The sequence below is a fragment of the Lithobates pipiens genome, unplaced genomic scaffold, assembly GCF_037356315.1.
Source record: "Lithobates pipiens isolate NorthernLeopardFrog02 unplaced genomic scaffold, aLitPip1_a1.2 Scaffold_8, whole genome shotgun sequence".
NCBI lineage: Eukaryota > Metazoa > Chordata > Amphibia > Anura > Ranidae > Lithobates > Lithobates pipiens.
The window spans coordinates 465,815,390-465,832,688 of NW_027507903.1; the positions used below are offsets into that span (position 1 = coordinate 465,815,390).

General features: G+C 44.2%; 1 protein-coding gene across 1 annotated transcript in view; it reads right to left on the bottom strand.

The window, feature by feature from the left end:
• The window catches only part of LOC143960209 (troponin I, cardiac muscle-like), a 36,278-nt gene extending 19,966 nt beyond the window's left edge, over positions 1-16,312 (bottom strand). The window contains exons 1-4 of the mRNA XM_077468537.1: positions 16,192-16,312; positions 7,400-7,531; positions 5,102-5,191; positions 2,688-2,861 (exon numbers count right to left, since the gene is read on the bottom strand). Coding sequence (XP_077324663.1) covers positions 2,688-2,861; positions 5,102-5,191; positions 7,400-7,525 — 390 coding nt within the window. The 5' untranslated portion in view covers positions 7,526-7,531; positions 16,192-16,312. The remainder of the gene's footprint in view (positions 1-2,687; positions 2,862-5,101; positions 5,192-7,399; positions 7,532-16,191) is intronic.
• Between the last annotated feature and the right edge of the window lie 987 nt (positions 16,313-17,299).

The window sequence follows — 17,299 nt, forward strand, 5'->3', positions numbered from 1 at the left end:
CTGTTGTGCGAGGATGGGGAGAGGAGAATGAAGAGGACGACATTATCCTGGATGATGAGCAGGAGCCAGGCCACCACACCGCTTCCACTTTAGTGCAAATGGGGGCCTTCATGCTCCAGTGTTTTAATAGGGACCCCCGTATAAAAAGCATGAGGGTCAAGGACCAGTACTGGGTGGCAACGTACTTAGACCCCCGGTACAAACACAAAATGGCGGAAATGTTACCGCCGTCGCAGAGGGCTGTCAGAATGCAGCACTTCCAGGCCTTGCTTCGAGAAATGCTGCATTCTGCTTTTGCGTGCGCTGGCAGAGGAGCAATTCCCACTCCCAGAGAAGGATTTGCGGGTACCAATCCAACAGCGCCTGCAAGAAGAGGCCGGTTTGAAGATGTGTTGGTGACTTCGGATATGAGGTCATTCTTTCAGCCGACCCATCGACAGGTGTCATCCGGATCCAGCATCAGGGAACGCCTAGACCGTCAGGTGTCCGACTACATTGGGTTAACGGCCGATGTGGACGCTCTGAGGAGTGATGAACCCCTAGACTACTGGGTGGGCAGGCTTGACCTCTGGCCAGAGCTTGCCCAATTTGCAATCGAACTGTTGGCTTGCCCCTCATCCAGTGTCCTGTCCGAAAGGACGTTCAGCGCAGCAGGGGGGATTGTGACCGATAAGCGTACTCGCCTAGCTCACGACAGTGTTAACTACCTCACATTTCTAAAAATGAATGAGGCATGGATCTCGGAGGAATTCAACACATGTGACCAGTAGACCATGTATATGTCTATAAACTATTTTTTTAATCAAGCACACAGACCTTCTTAATTCATTTGGCTCACTTCCTTGACCCAAAAAAGCACACCGTACTATATGCCCCTACCCTCCTCTTTGAAGAGGTTGAGCGGTGTCATATTTCTACTGGGGCTGCTTATGATATCCCTGTGCTGTGCTGACTTCCTCCTGGGGGTTCTTATTATGAAGGGATCACACTATCCCTGTGCTGTGCTGACTTCCTCCTGGGGGTTCTTATTATGAGGGGATCACACCATCCCTGTGCTGTGCTGACTTCCTCCTGGGGCTGCTTACGGTGCTGCTGTCAGTGCTGTATGTCACGGTGCTGCTGTCAGCGCTGTATGTCACGGTGCTGCTGTCAGCGCTGTATGTCACGGTGCTGCTGTCAGCGCTGTATGTCACGGTGCTGCTGTCAGCGCTGTATGTCACGGTGCTGCTGTCAGCGCTGTATGTCACGGTGCTGCTGTCAGCGCTGTATGTCACGGTGCTGCTGTCAGCGCTGTATGTCACGGTGCTGCTGTCAGCGCTGTATGTCACGGTGCTGCTGTCAGTGCTCTGTATTACGGTGCTGCTGTCAGATGCCTCTATCACGGTGCATGTGTCATTCCGGTATGTCACGCTGCTGGTGATCATCTCCTGCACCCTCTTCTTTGCCTACCCTGGTCCCTGACCTTCCCTCTCCTCCATTGCCTTCATTAGCTCCATAGTCCTGAATTGTTAGAACAATTTCCCAAATAAAATAAAAATGCTTGTAGTTATCGATCCCAAATTCACCTCATACATGTATTATGTCATTGTCCAGATGGTGGGACTACGTTTTACCCCCTAATAATTACCACGTGGCCGCAAATTCGACATGAAGGTTTGCAAAGTTCGCCTCCCATTGAAGTCAATGGGGCCCGCGGCGAACGTTCGGTTTCGCGAACGTTTGGGTCCGTTCGCATTTCGCTTTCGCGAAACGTCCCGTCGGAAGTTCGTCCATCACTAGTACTGAGAACTTACTGATCAAACAACGTTGAACACTCAGTTCTGCTCTCCGCTCTGAGCAGAGAGCGGTGACTATCAGTCACCGCTCTCTGCTCTTCCCCTCCAACGCTCACTGGAGTGCTGGGTTGGGGAAGAGCAGCTGGCTCGGTCTCCCAATGGCACAGCTGAGAGGTTGAGCTAGCTGTCAGTTCAGGAATCTGGTGGGATCCCAACTGTAAAGTCTGGATCTTTCCCCAGCTTGGAGCAGCTAAAGCCTGCTGTTGGCTGAAAATGGGTCACAGGAGTGCAGAAAGAACTTTGGCCATACATCTCCTTTAATAAGGACAACACAGACTAAATTTAACTTCCAGCAGTATTGCTGTTTGACCACAGCAACACTTCTCCGTTCTATTCTAAGAAACGTCTAAAAACTGGAGAGAATTAAAGCAGCAATATTGTCCAGGACAACCAATGAAAGTTGGAACATTTATATATTCATTTTTGTGCTGTTCTTGCAGGTTTATGCTTTGCCATCTTGCCAGCTGCAGCCCATAAGCCTTGGCTTATACATTCATTACACTAAGCTATTCTAGTTAGTGCTGGCAAAACAAAGGAAAGCTGGACTTAGTTTGTTGCTACAATCAAAATCTCCATTTCCCCTTGTTTCAGTTTTTATAAGCCCACATTTCCATAGATGGTGTAATATAGCAGTGTTTCTCAACTGTAGTCGTCAAGACGCCCCAACATGTCATGTTTTCAGGATTTCCCTCAGAGGAAACGGCTATAGTAATTACTAAGGCGGTGAAACTGATCAAAACACCTGTGCAAAATAATGGAAATCCTGAAAACATGACCTGTTGGGTCACCTTGAGGCCTGGAGTTGAGAAACACTGTAATATAGCATAACTATCTTAGCTGTAAACTACTAACCTTTTCATCTTCCTTCTTCACTGACTTCAGGTTAGCCCTCAGGTCTAGGGAAACCTTAGTCGTAGATCCAAGGAGAGCCTTAAGCATGGCATCGGCTGAGATACGAACTCTGCGCAGGTTGGGACGCTTGAATTTTCCCTTAAGGTCAAAAATCTTCTGGTTTAAACCACTGATCTATGAAATTAGGAAATAAATATTTAATCTTTTTGGTCATTTGTAATACATTACAGAGAATGCAGCAGGAGGATTGAGACAAACCCAAGCTTGCCTATATAATGGCAGTAGTGGGTGGCAGCACTAGCAATCCCAGCAGCTGTAACTCTCCAGTGGTATCCTTGACAGATGTAAGTATCCAGAGGGTGATTTAATGCACCTTTATTCACCAAAAACTGAAATATAAATTCTAGGAGAGCCTAAATGTTAGAGATGAACAAATCTGCCTATTTGATCTTAAACTAATATCATTTTTTAAAGTTGCTTGTATTTTTTAAATTTTTATATTTGCTCTTCAGCTTAGTGTCATATAGTCTGACAGTCATGCTTCTGAGCTACCTGATATTCCTCACTGTTGCCCTGCTCCTTAGTGTGCATAACTCAGTGTTTATCAACTCCAGTCTTCAAGGCACCCCAACAGGTCATGTTTTCAGGATTTCCCTAAGATGAAAATGACTGTGGTAATTACTAAGGCAGTGAAACTGATCAAATCACCTGTGCTAAATAATGGAAAGCCAGAAAACATGACCTGTTGGGGCGCCTTGAGGACTGGAGTTGAGAAGCAATGGCATGACTACTGCCATGTGGTTGTTTACATTGTTTTTTTCAGTAACATGCCTCTGCAATTTAACACTAGTATGTATTTTTAGGAGCTGGGAGATAACATGTGAAGTTAGAGTTCAGGTGGCTTCTGACACTGTTAAATTCATACTGAGTATATCAATGGGGGAATTTACTAAAACCGGAGTGTGCAAAATCTGGTAAAGGTCTGTATAGAAGCCAATCAGCTTCCAGGTTTTATTGTCAAAGCTTAATTGAACAAGCTGAAGTTAGAAGCTGATTGGCTACCATGCACCAGTTTTAGTAAAAAAGCTTAAATACATGTGTGTGTGTGTGTATATACAGTACTGTATATATTTGGCTTTTTTTCCCCTCAGAGAATAGTTGCAGGAACTCCCCTTCCCCGGCCAAGTTCTCGCCTCCCCCAACCCTGCCGTTCCTTGGGGGAGAGAATTAAAGCAGTGCCAAATAATATGTATGGTAAAGGCTCAGAAATGTGTATCACACAAGGCGTACAAGACTCAAGAATGCATAGCAAACATTGGGCATACCACCATCTACAGCTCATCTATGAACCCGCCATCCACAGCTCACCTTTTCACCCACTGTCCACAGTTTACTACTTCTCCCCCTGTCCATAGCTCGCCTATGAACCCCACCATCCACAGCTCACTTCTTCTCCCACTATCTACAGCTCAACATTTCTTCTCCTCCTGTCCACAGCTCACCTTTTTTTCCCCCCCTCTCCACACCTCACCTATGCACCCTACCATATACAGCTCTCCTCTTATTTCCCCATCCAGAGCTCACTTATGAACCCCACCATCCACAGCTCACCTCTTCTCCCACTGTCCACAGCTTACTACTACTCCCCCTAGCCACAACTCACCTATGAACCCCACTATCCACAGCTCACCTATGAACCCCACCATCCACAGGTCACCTCTTTGCCCACTATTCACAGCTCACCATTTTGTCTCCCCCTCTCCACACCTCACCTATGTGCCCTACAATATAAAGTACACCTCTCCCCCTCCCCCATTCATAGCTCACCACTTCATTCCCCATCCACAGGTCACCTCTGCAAACCTCCGCCGTCAACCCACCTCTGCAATCCCACAATCCACTGCTTAACCTCCCTGTCCACAACCTACCTCTGCACGCCTAACCACAGCTTAAATTTTCACCCCCATCACCCACAGCTTATTTCTGCCCCCTTCCACATTTCACTCCTGCACCCACATCTATATTTCTCACCTCTGCAACCCCCGTATCTTTTACTTATGCACAACCACCTCGATAGTTTTCCTCTCTACACAAATTCCCCCCTGATTCCCAGCTGTACAATGCCCCCAACCTCCCAACAGCTGCCTCTCTGCAAGACCCCCCCCCCCCCTGCTTTCCATACATAGCACTCACCTCTGCATTAATGCTTTACAGAGGTACAGCTGCTCTATTAGGTGGATGCAGGCTCTCTTTATTGGACACAGTGCATGTTGCTTTGCCTGGAGTTTCAGAACATTTTACTTAGCTCTGTGCAGCTGATAGGCGGCAGGTGGGGACAGAAGATCCCAAAGCTTTACATACCGATTACAAATAATATGGGTGATTGTGGTGTCTGTCTGGACACGGGGACTTACATCAAAATCATTCTTTTTGACTTTTACTTCAATGTCATAGCGTTCTTCATCTACAGTATCGATCTGTCTCTGAAGTTTATGGCACAATTGCTAGAGAGAAAAATAAAATAAACTCAGTAATTAGAGTGGGCCTTCACCCTTCCCACCCACATTTTGTCATTTAATTCCTACCCACTCCCCCCCCCCCCCCCCCCCTCTCTCACACAATCAGAATTTTTTTTTTTTTTTTTTCCAGAAATCTCTTAGCACTTCCAGGATATTCACCTAGGCGAGAATGAAGTCTCAGTTGCCCGGAGCCTTCTGGGTCATTAACGTCATACCTCCCAGAAGGAGGAAGGGTACTCTACAGCACATGCATCACTGCATGTCATCGGGGGGTGGCTGTCACTATCTGTTTTTTACAGCTGCCCCCCTGATCTATTGCAATGCAAGGAGCCCTCCAGTTCAGCTCTGTCATGGCTCCCCAGCGCTTCCACCTTCACCCGGCCTTCCTTCTGGGTTTGCAGGCTGTGTGAACGGCGGGGGCTGTGATGACTTCACCCGCAGCCTTCCCTTTAGTGCGCAGGCGCCGGTGACATCACTGGCTGCAGCCTGTGTGAATATTACATAAACAGTGCCAGTTTAGGAGATATTCACTGTACCTACAGGTAAGCCTTATTACCTGCAGGTGAAAGTTAAAAAGTGGACCTTATTTCCACTTTAAGGCAAGTTCCTTTAATATGAAAATTTTGTCAAATGCTGTTTAGAAACTGAATTATATTAGCAAACTTTATTGAGGATCTGCCTTCAGTAGATAAATGTTTGAAGGACTTTGGTGTTCTATGAATGTCTGAAAACTTTGAGGATGAATTGCTTCACGGTACCTTCAGCTAAAGATATCAGGGAGGCCTTATCTTACTTAGAGGCTAATTTCACCTTTTGCAAAAAAGCAGTGCCCTGGCTCCTGCATACTCCTTTTCCAGCTCAGATCTCTACCAAAGTACAGACCTTCAATTAGGGAACTGAGGAAGTATCAATGGACTACAAGTGCAGTAATGTCACTGCATCTGTGCTCCATTGATATCTATAAATCTCACTTAGGGTTGCCACCTGTCTGGGATTCACCCAGACAGTTTTGAGTTTGCAATCATGCGTCTGGGTTTCAGACTGCCTGAAACCCGGACACATTATTCAGACTGGACTATGGCTTCCCTGCAGTTGTCTAAGCTGAGAGTGTCTGTTACACTCCTTTATGCTACCCAAAGCCAGCACTAACAATCCCCCCCACCCCATACACACACACAGACGGGAAAGGAGAGAGGGCTCGATCTGCACCTCTTCCTCCTGCCCCTACCCCTCTCTGTCTGCCCACACTCCAATCCCCAGGGCTGTGCCTCAGAAAAGGAAAGTGTGCGCTGTAAATTTGAAGTCTAGCAGCCTCAAATACATCTGGATGAGGGGTGCTGACTGCCAGGGAGTGGGTGAGCTCACCATCCATCCCTGTCTGTGACTGAAGGCTCCTCTTTCTCTCTCCTGCCTCTGAGTGAGTACACTGAGGTAAATTAGGGTTCTCAGAGCACCCCTTACATCAGAGTTTTCCTTTACACCAGAGGCCACAGTGTTCCCCCTTACATCGGAGTCCTTTCCGTACATCAGAGTTCTCAGTGTTCCCCCTTAAATTAGGATGCCCAGAGCATCCCTTATGTTAGAGTCCCCAGAGTTCTCCCTTACATCAGAGTTTGCAGGATCCCCCCTTACAGTGAATGGGAACTCAGTTCAGATGTAAAAGGGAAACTCAGTGGACTCTAATGTAAAGGGGGACTTTTGTTATTAACTTCATATGATTAAAAATGTTATTTAATAGCAAAATATATGTATAGTTTATACAGCAACAAAAAATTGCTATGCACCGCTAAAGTGTTCGGGTTTGACTTGAAGAAAAGGTGGCAACCCTAATCCCACTGCCATGGTGGAAAATGGCACTTATAGTCTTTTTGTTCACAGATCTCTGCCAATAAATTACACAGATGTGTGGGTGGAGCCAAATTCAAATTTGAAAGGCCTATGGGAAGAAGTAATCCATTGATTCTGTAAAAAGGGTGGGGGGCAGTTTGAAGGTGGGTAGCTGTAGTTTCCAACCATTTTTCATGGTACACCCTAAATATGGGCATAACATAAAACATGGACAGAAAGATGGACATTTAAGCTTGGTTACTGCGCAAATTATGTAAACATTTGAATGTCTATAGCCTGCCCACAGATTCACGTATTCTAAATAAAAGTGGCCAATCAGCAAGATTTTGAGTAGCATTGTATTACCTGTAACTGCTGAGGGTTCAGGCCTCCATACTCTAGGGGTGGAACTTTCTCTGAAAGGGTTCGGGCTTTCACCTCTTCTGCTTCTGTTTTCTCTTTTTCCAGATCTTCAGTGGCTTTTTGAAGCATAAGAGTCTATAAAAAATAAATCAAATAAAAAACGGTCATCTCTCCAGTACTCCTTTTTTGTTGTTTAAAATATATCTAAAAATAATATTTGACTACTGAATAGAAAAAGTTTTATAACTTCCTGTGTATTCTGTCTTTGCTGTACGCATCAGTTAGAATTGTTTCAAGTTCACAGTCTGTGGACTATAGAGGGAAGGGTGGGGTGTTCTGTAGTCTTAAAATATCTCATGTCTTATTGTGACATAACTGCTCCTCCATAGTTACAGTATAGTGAGTAAAGTGTTTTCACCCTAGGACAGGAAATATGTTAGGACTATGGAACACCTCAGCCTCTCCTTGTCTCCATAACATGAGGAGAGGTGTTCTGTAGTCCTAAACGATGTCCTGTGACAACACTGTTCCTCCATTGATGCAGTGTGGAGGGTGTTATAACCCTAGAACAGGAAATATATGTAACTGGCAGGAATAATAAAGAGAAAAATATCTGAACAAAGAAAATGAATGCAGCCAGCACACCTAAGGACTGAAAAGCTGCAGTATACAGCCGTGGCCAAAAGTTTTGAAAATTACACAAATATTAATTTCACAAAGTCTGCTGCCTCGGTTTTTATCATGGCAATTTGCATATACCCCAAAATGTTATGACGAGTGATCAGATGAATTGCAATGAATTTCAAAGTCCCTCTTTGCCATGAAAATAAACATAATCCCATAAAAAAACATTTCCATTGCATTTGTGAAGAAGGCTTTAGGGTGCCCAAGAAAGTCCAGCAAGCGCCAGGACCATCTTCTACAGTTGATTCAGCTGTGGATTTGGGGCGCCACCAGTGCGGGAAATTGCTCAGGAATGGCAGCAGGCAGGTGCGAGTGCATCTGCAGGCACAGTGAGGCAAAGGATTTTGGAGGATGGCCTGGTGTCAAGAAGGGCAGCAAATAAGCAACATCTCTCCAGGAAAAAACATCAGGGACAGACCGATATTTTGCAAAATGTACAGGGATTTGACTTCTGACGACTGGGATAAGTAAATTCCCTCTCCAATTGTTTGGGGCATCTGGAGAAAAACTTTGTCTGAGAAGAAAAGGTGAGCGCTACCATCAGTCCTATGTAATGCCAACAGTAAAGCATCCTGAGACTATTCATGTGTACTGTTGCTTCTCAGCCAAGGGCTCACTCACAATTTTGCCTAAGAACACAGCCATGAATAAAGAATGGTACAAAAACGTTCTCCGAGAGCAATTTCTCCCAACCATCCAACCACAGTTTGGTGATGATCAATGTCTTTTCCAGCATGATGGAGCACCTTGCCATAAGTCAAAAGTGATAACTAAGTGGCTTGGGAAACAAAACATTGAAATTTTAAATCCATGGCCTGACAACTCCCCAGACCTTAATCCCACTGAGAACTTGTGGTCAGTCCTCAAGAGGCGGGTGAGCAAAAAGAATCCCACAAATTCTGACAGAATCCAAGCATTGATTGTGCAATCAGTCAGGATATGGTCCAGAAGTTGGTTGACAGCATGCCAGGGTGAATCACAAAGGTCTTGAAAAAGAAGGGTTAACACTGCAAATATTGACTTTTTGCATAAACTTAATGTAATTGTCAATAAAAGCCTTTGACACTTATGGAATGCTTGAAAGTATACTTCAGTATACCATAGTAACATCAGATAAAATTATCTAAAAACACTGAAGCAGCAGACTTTGTGAAAATGTATATTTGTGTCATTCTGAAAACATTTCTATTACACTTTTGCTCCTAGTTTTAGATGCACTTTCAGGTACAACACTGACTTTTTAAAATATATGGCACTTACACTTCTCTTGTGTTTGCAACACAATTATAAAAAGAAGAAAAGCATGCATTTAAGAATAGTTGTTGGAGCTATAGAACTCATGCTTTTATGCTTGGATATTAAACTGTGCATCCCAAAATTGTAAAAAGCCTAAGACAGTGCGAAGAGCAGTGATGTACGCAAGCGCAAATTGTCTGTCCTCCTCGGCAGCAGGAAAATTAGCTTTTTCACAAAGTAGTTATGAATGTCTATGGGTGATACAGTGCTCACAATTCCGTCCCTGTATTTTCTGCTAGAAAACAAGCAGTTTGTTTGGTGAGTGGTGACATATCAGTGAACATATATTAGTGGAGAATCTTATAAGGACAGTCAGGCCTTATCTTTCTAACCAGAAACACCAAGAAGCAACGCTGTGAATCAGCAAGAAGCCTGTAAGCTAGTGAATGCCCGTAATTAAATGAATGATATCATTGAGAAATAGACACTGGGGCATAATTAATATGGCTAAAAGCCAAATGCAATAATTTATCTCAACCAACCAGAATAACCATTTTTTGTCTGTCATGCTGATCAGGAGTTTTACTCTCTCATTTGCTAAATGCTTGGTCCAGGTCTGTGGCACGGAAAGTATTGAATTTAGAGGATAACCATAGCCAGGCAGGTAGCATTTTCAGATGGTCAGCAATGGATTCTATGGGGTTGATTTACTAAAGGCAAATAGAGTGCAGTTGCACTCTGCAAGAGCAGATGCTCCAGAGCTTAGTAAATGATCTGAGGCTCTGCTGACTTCCATCATCCAATCAAGTGCAAGCAAAAATGCTGTTTTTATTTTTCCTATATTTGCAAATATTACACGTGATTGTGTAATATTTGCAAAGTAAATCTTTACCTCATTTACTAAGCTCTGGAGCAATTGCTCTTGCAGAATGCAACTGCACATTGCAAAGTGCATAGTCTATTTGCCTTTAGTAAATAACCCCTATTCCTCTGGTGAGAAGTTACCAATAAAGGCGATATACTGTATAATGATTTTCCTCAAATGTAAATTTAGTACTTGTCTCACCATATTAATATTATGTTATTTCTGTTTTATATAAAACAAAAAGAAGAAGCACATTTGCAGCCATAATTGTTCATTATAGGGACATGCTGTCCTTCCTTCTTTCCCACCCTCACACCTCCCATTCTATTTCCCTTGCTTCATTCTTTTGCTATCTCCTGCTTTCCTTCTCTGCCTTCCTTCCTTATCTACCTCTCTTCCTTCCTCATCTCATTCTCTTCTTCCTTCTATATATTCCTTCACACTTTTCTTTCTTTCTTTCTCTCTTTCTTTGTTTCCTGCCTTCCTTTCTTCCTTCCTCCCTTTCCTCCCTCTCACCTTCCTATCTACCTTTCCTCCTTCTCTCTTTCCTTCCTACCTTTCCTCCCCCTCTTTCCTTCCTCCTTTTTTCTCCCTCTCTTTCCTTCCTACCTTTCCTCCCTCTCTTTCCTCTCTACCTTTCCTCCCTCTCTTTCCCGACTACCTTTCCTCCCTCTCTTTGCTCTCTACCTTTCCTTCCTCTCTTTCCTTCCTACCTTTCCTCCCTCTCTTTCCTCTCTACCTTTCCTCCCTCTCACCTTCCTTTCTACCTTTCCTCCCTCTCTTTCCTCTCTACCTTTCCTCCCTCTCGTCTTCCTTTCTACCTTTCCTCCTTCTCTCTTTCCTTCCCAGCCCCCTCTCTTTCCTTCCTACCTTTCATCCCTCTCTACCTTTCCTCCCTCTCTTTGCTCTCTACCTTTCCTTCCTCTCTTTCCTTCCTACCTTTCCTCCCTCTCTTTCCTCTCTACCTTTCCTCCCTCTCTTTGCTCTCTACCTTTCCTCCCTCTCTTTCCTTCCTACCTTTCCTCCCTCTCTTTCCTCTCTACCTTTCCTCCCTCTCACCTTCCTTTCTACCTTTCCTCCCTCTCTTTCCTTCCTACCTTTCCTCCCTCTCTTTCCTTCCTACCTTTCCTCCCTCTCTTCCTTTCCTCCCTCTCGACCTTCCTTTCTACCTTTCTTCCTTCTCTTTTTCCTTCCTACCTTTTCTCCCTCTCATTCCTTCCTACCTTTTCTCCCTCTCTACCTTTCATCCCTCTCGCCTTCCTTTCTACCTTTCCTCCTTCTCTCTTTCCTTCCCAGCCCCCTCTCTTTCCTTCCTACCTTTCATCCCTCTCTACCTTTCCTCCCTCTCTTTGCTCTCTACCTTTCCTTCCTCTCTTTCCTTCCTACCTTTCCTCCCTCTCTTTCCTCTCTACCTTTCCTCCCTCTCTTTGCTCTCTACCTTTCCTCCCTCTCTTTCCTTCCTACCTTTCCTCCCTCTCTTTCCTCTCTACCTTTCCTCCCTCTCACCTTCCTTTCTACCTTTCCTCCCTCTCTTTCCTTCCTACCTTTCCTCCCTCTCTTTCCTCTCTACCTTTCCTCCCTCTCACCTTCCTTTCTACCTTTCCTCCCTCTCTTTCCTTCCTACCTTTCCTCCCTCTCTTTCCTTCCTACCTTTCCTCCCTCTCTTCCTTTCCTCCCTCTCGACCTTCCTTTCTACCTTTCTTCCTTCTCTTTTTCGTTCCTACCTTTTCTCCCTCTCATTCCTTCCTACCTTTCCTCCCTCTCTTTCCTCTCTACCTTTCATCCCTCTTGCCTTCATTTCTACCTTTCCTCCTTCTCTCTTTCCTTTCTACCTTTCCTCCCTCTCTTTCCTTCCTACCTTTCCTCCCTTTCTCCTTCCGTCCCTGCCCCCTCTCTTTCCTTACTTACTTACTTCCCTTATTACCTACCCCCCTCACTCCTATCTTCCTTCCTACCTTCCCTATCCCCTATTTTCTTCCTGACTGTTCTACTTCCTTTCCTTCCCTTCTTCTTAGATAGTAATGCTGGTACAAAATGGCATCATGGCCAGTCTAGAAGTGATGTGTCAGCTTTAAGAGACCAGAATGGCTTCAGACTCTATTTTTCACACACATACACATTAGGCCCATCTGCTGTCACCATAAACACAATACGAATGCACTCCTTTCACGCTTAGTGAGCTCTTCGAAGACACTTGGTGCAGAAGTGATGTGTAGTAAGCCGCCCTGAGGTTATTGTCACATCTGCTGAACTCACACCTGTCAATCAGAACTCTGAGCCTATGCCAATTCTTTATAATAAAGCCTGTTTTTCTTTCCTAAGTTCAGATCACTCTGGAATTTTCCACATGTGCCTACTGGATTCTCTGGCAAAGAAATATCTGCTTCGGGCCTTCAATTATTTCACTGCTAGTGTTGATGACAAATAATATGTAAATCCCTAAACTTTTTACCAGTGCCTGAGTCTCGTCTTTAGACTCACTGATTGATACATAATCATATCGTTCCAGAATGTTTGTCCTGGAGCAGTTTATGAAGCACATATCCAATAATATCCCAATCCTGTCTGATTCAGACAAGTTTATGCACACAATTTATATCCATCCAAGTGTAGCCCCTCCCTCATCTATAAAACTTGCCGGTAGCTGTGGAAGACTGCTTTGTAAAGGAGACCACAAACCAAAAGTAGTTGAGGAAAGTGCAAAAATAGCCTTCAACCTGTAAGGTTATCTTATTGGTATCACTATCTTAAACATGGGCGTGTGCCAGGTGTGCCTGGGTGAGTACACCCCAATCACCATGCGTGGCACAGATTCCCCCTGTTTAAAAAAACTGATATTTCACCAAAGCCCCCTAACAGGGCTCCTAAAAAATAAAAATAAAATTCTTTTAAATACAAAATAATAACTCCTGACATCCATCTTTGCCCTGCTGACATCATCAGTATATAGACACACATGTGCACACACACATATGTGTTTGAGCTTTGAGGTGCACACCTATGATCTTAAAGCATTGATGTTGATGTAAATTTCTGATTCCCAGGCAGGTGGCTTTTACACCCCAAAGACTCTCCAAGGTCTCACTGGCTCAAAGTGTGATGCCGCGTACACACGACCGGACTTTTCGAGGGACTAGGTCCGACGTTCTTTCCGACGGACTTCTGGCGGAGTTCCGATGGACTTTCCGAATGATCGGACTTGGCCACACACAATCACACCAAAGTCCGACGGATTAGAACGTGATGACGTACGACTGGACTAGAATAAGGAAGTTCTTAGCCAGTAGTCAATAGCTGCCCTAGCGTCGTTTTTTTTGTCCGTCGGACTAGCATACACACGAACGGATTTCTCGGTCCAGCAGAGTTCCGGTGGAAAAATTTAAAACATGTTCTATTTCTAAAGTCCGCCGGATTTTTGGCAAGCAAAGGTCCAATGGAGCCCATACAAAATCGATTTGTCTGATGGACTCGTTCTGTTGGACCTTTGCTGTCAAAAATTCCGGTCGTGTGTACGTGGCATAAGGCTAAATTCCCATTCACAACTCAGGTCCGTGCAAATCAGAAGATTCCTGCTGCAGCTTTGAGCAGCTATGTGTGACCACCGACCCCATTCACTATAATGACAGGTCACTGGTTGCCACAGCTATTTGCAGCTATCTGCACAGCCAGCGATTTACCTACAGTGATCAACGTGCGTCCAGTAGCAAGCAGACAGACACGAATACCTGCTGGCAACTTGTCATTATAATAAACAGGCCTGGCAGCCGCACCTAACTGCTCAGAGTTTCAGCATAATTCAGAAGATTAAATCGCCTTTATGAATGTAGCCTAATGTGACAAAAATGTAAACTGAAGAGCCACACCACTTATAAGAGTTCCAGATACAACTTTATTCCAATTAAAGTAAGGAGGACAATCCAAAGAGTGACCAACACATTTCTGGGGTCCAAAATGCTGATCTAACATCTACTAACAAGACCTGTGCTTGTATTCACATTGACAAACATACCATTACAGTTCACTTCTAGTCCATTCACATTGTTTTCAGTCTCAAACCTGGACCCCTTAAATGCATTGGATACGCTTTGGATTGTGCCTCTGATTCTAATAGCAGATATAAGTCAGGGTTGTTTGCTTGTGCCCTTATACAAAAGACTGCCATGTCTATAGCAAATATAAAGCATATCCAAAGCCAAAACTTTTTTTAATCTTGAATAGTGTCAGGATGCTAATAGAATTCCACAAGTACCAGCACACAAAAAGAGAATTCCTGCCAGTAATCTGCACTGGCATAAACATAGACACATCATCGTGCACATGTCTGCATGCACTAGGTCACATCCAAGCACTAGTGCACCTCTGTGCATGCCCAATATCAGGTCTGGCGCCAACCGGCCTATTGAAGGCATTAATTGCTGGATGATCTTCAGCTACCTGTGATTCTTGTCCCTGTGCTTCCTGGTTACCTTGCTGTTTGACAACGCATTTCTGACTCAGATTGTTCCTGGATACCTCCTTGACTCTTTCCGGATCCTGACCTTGGTTTCCTGCTTGACCTCGCTCCTGTCTGATCTCCCCTCTATAACCTGGCTTGCCTCCAGACCTTGCTTCTGTTATCGGCTCATTATCTGTGCATGACCCCGGCTTGCCACTGGACCCTGCCTTTGTTACTTCAGCCTATCTGTGTCTGACCCTGGCCTGGCTCCTGACCATGTTCCCTCTTCCAGTCGTCTGACCATATATGACCTTGGACCAGCCTCCAGACTTCGTCTGCTTGTCTACTATTATCAGGTCTTGCCTACCCTGCCTACCATCCTGCTCCTACTCTGCATTTCTGCACTACCAGTGCACAGACTGCCTGCCATAATTGATCATGAGGTGTCCTTCTGCTGTATTTGTCACATACAGGGTATTTAAGGTACCGACGTCATATTTTTTGGTTAGTTTTCTGGGGTCCGGGATCCCAACCCCAGGGTCCTCCTGGCCTGGGGTCTGTGTCGCATGGTCTTGCGCCTCTGGTCCGGCTGCCCGAGGCTTTGCAGCTGAGAGTGTAGGCCCAGGTATGTCTTGGAGCCTACTCATCCAGGGGTGGTCCTGTGCTGTCTCGCCTGCGGGGAGAAGCCAAGAAAAGCTGGAGGATCCGGGGGAGGACTTTTCCAGGGGAGGACTTTTCCAGTGGAGGACCGAGCGCAAGGCTGGTGTCTCTGGAGGAGTTTGGAAACTCAGTTTGAGGACGCAACCCCGATCAATATCCTTACAGTATTGCTGGGTTCGGCTGAAAGAATCTGGTACTGTATGGTAGTTCTTCCTAAAAACTCTCAAAAATCTCTAAGTTCAGTTAACAAGGCTGTGGCAGAGACTTTGTTGTGCATCTATTCTCAAAACCATTAAGTTCAAGTAACAAGTCTGTGGCAGAGACTTTGTTTGGCATCTCATCGGCTGCTAGGTCAAGTGAGAGGGGCCTATCCGGTGACTGCTGGATCCAGTCTGTGAAGCTGTTTGTCCTCTGGATCTGACTAATACCTCTAACCCGCAATTGCTAGGTGCCTGAACTCCCCCTTTATCCCCTAACCCTCTGTTGAAGGACTGTGTCTTTCTTTGGTGTTACCCCTACATAAATCTTCAAAAAGGACCATGTGTCTGATCTATCTTAATTTGGGCTACTTTCCACGGGACTCCCCTAAGATGAAGAGGCGAGCAGAAGCGGTAACGGTAAGCCCGAATAAAACCAGCAGCTCCTTCGGGGGTTAGTCCTACATGCATATTAGTATATTGTGTTCCCTAGAACAGGGGACCACAATACACTAATACACAATGGTGGGGACATACAACTCAACTGAAGTTTTAACCCATTCCTTTTCTATTTAAAACTAAATAAAGACTTTATTTGTTGAGTTTTAATTTCAAATGTCCTGCATTACATATATACTGCTTACCAAACATACATGAGAACATTTTTGTTGGGTACTACATCAGCCAGTTCATTTTATTAATCTTTAATGCAACATACCTTCAGAAGAAGCTTCCTGGAAGCAGGGATTTTAGATTTCCTCTGTAATTAATGAAAATCAAACATTAGGCATTGGCAGAATGCAAGGGGTATTTAATGATTAAACAGAAATAAATGTTTAACTTACCTCTCTGTTTCAAGAACGCAACAAAGAAGAAAGAAAACCAAGTTAAAGAAGGCATTTTTAGGGATAATTCTTGTGTCATTTTAAACAGGACAAATTATAGTATTAAATGTATATTATTTATTTACAGTGACAATGTAAAAATAGAAAAAAATGCATTTTTGTTGTTTTTTTTTTATGTCATTTTGTCTACAAAAAAATATTTATTAAATGTTTTGCAAGGAAATAGTGCCAAAAGAAAGCCAAGTTTGTCCCAAAATGTGTTTTATTGCTGTCTGTGTCATTGGAGATGACAGAGACAGCTCACACTCCTCTTTCAGCAAAGGAATTTTCTTCAATGTTAATGCAGGCAAAAGTAAAACCTAACAGAATTCTATCCTAACCCCCCCCCCCCCCCCTCCCCTCCCACCAGTATGTCCCCTATCCCGTCTGTCCCCCCAAAAATAGAATGAAATTCCATTATACATAATTTATGTCTTACAGCTCTGGTTGTTCAAAAGCAGTTTTATCGCATACAATAAATCAATCCTTTCAATCTAAAAATATGTTAAATCAGCTACAGGAATGCATAGCAAATGTCCTCCAAAGCCTGCACATACCACCCTATGCATTCTCGAGTACCCCCAAACCATGTGGCATTCTGATATGCAAGTGTCAACTTGGAGCCGGTAGGTCAGTGGTTGACCTTTCCCAGATGCCTCACTTTTTGGTTCTCAAATGAGATGAGCAGGTTTGGTAGAAGAAGTATATGTAGAAATGTTTACAGACTGAGAATTACCTAGTGGGAAAAATAATTATTTTATCCCCTGCAGATTTTGTAAGTTTGGCCACTTGCAAAAAAATGAAGGGTCTATCATTTTTATCATAGGTGTATTTTAAATGATAGAGACAGAATATCAACCAAAAATCCAGAAAAAAACACATGATACAAATGTTATAAATTGAGTTGCAGTTCAGGGAGTAAAATAAGTATTTGATCCCCTA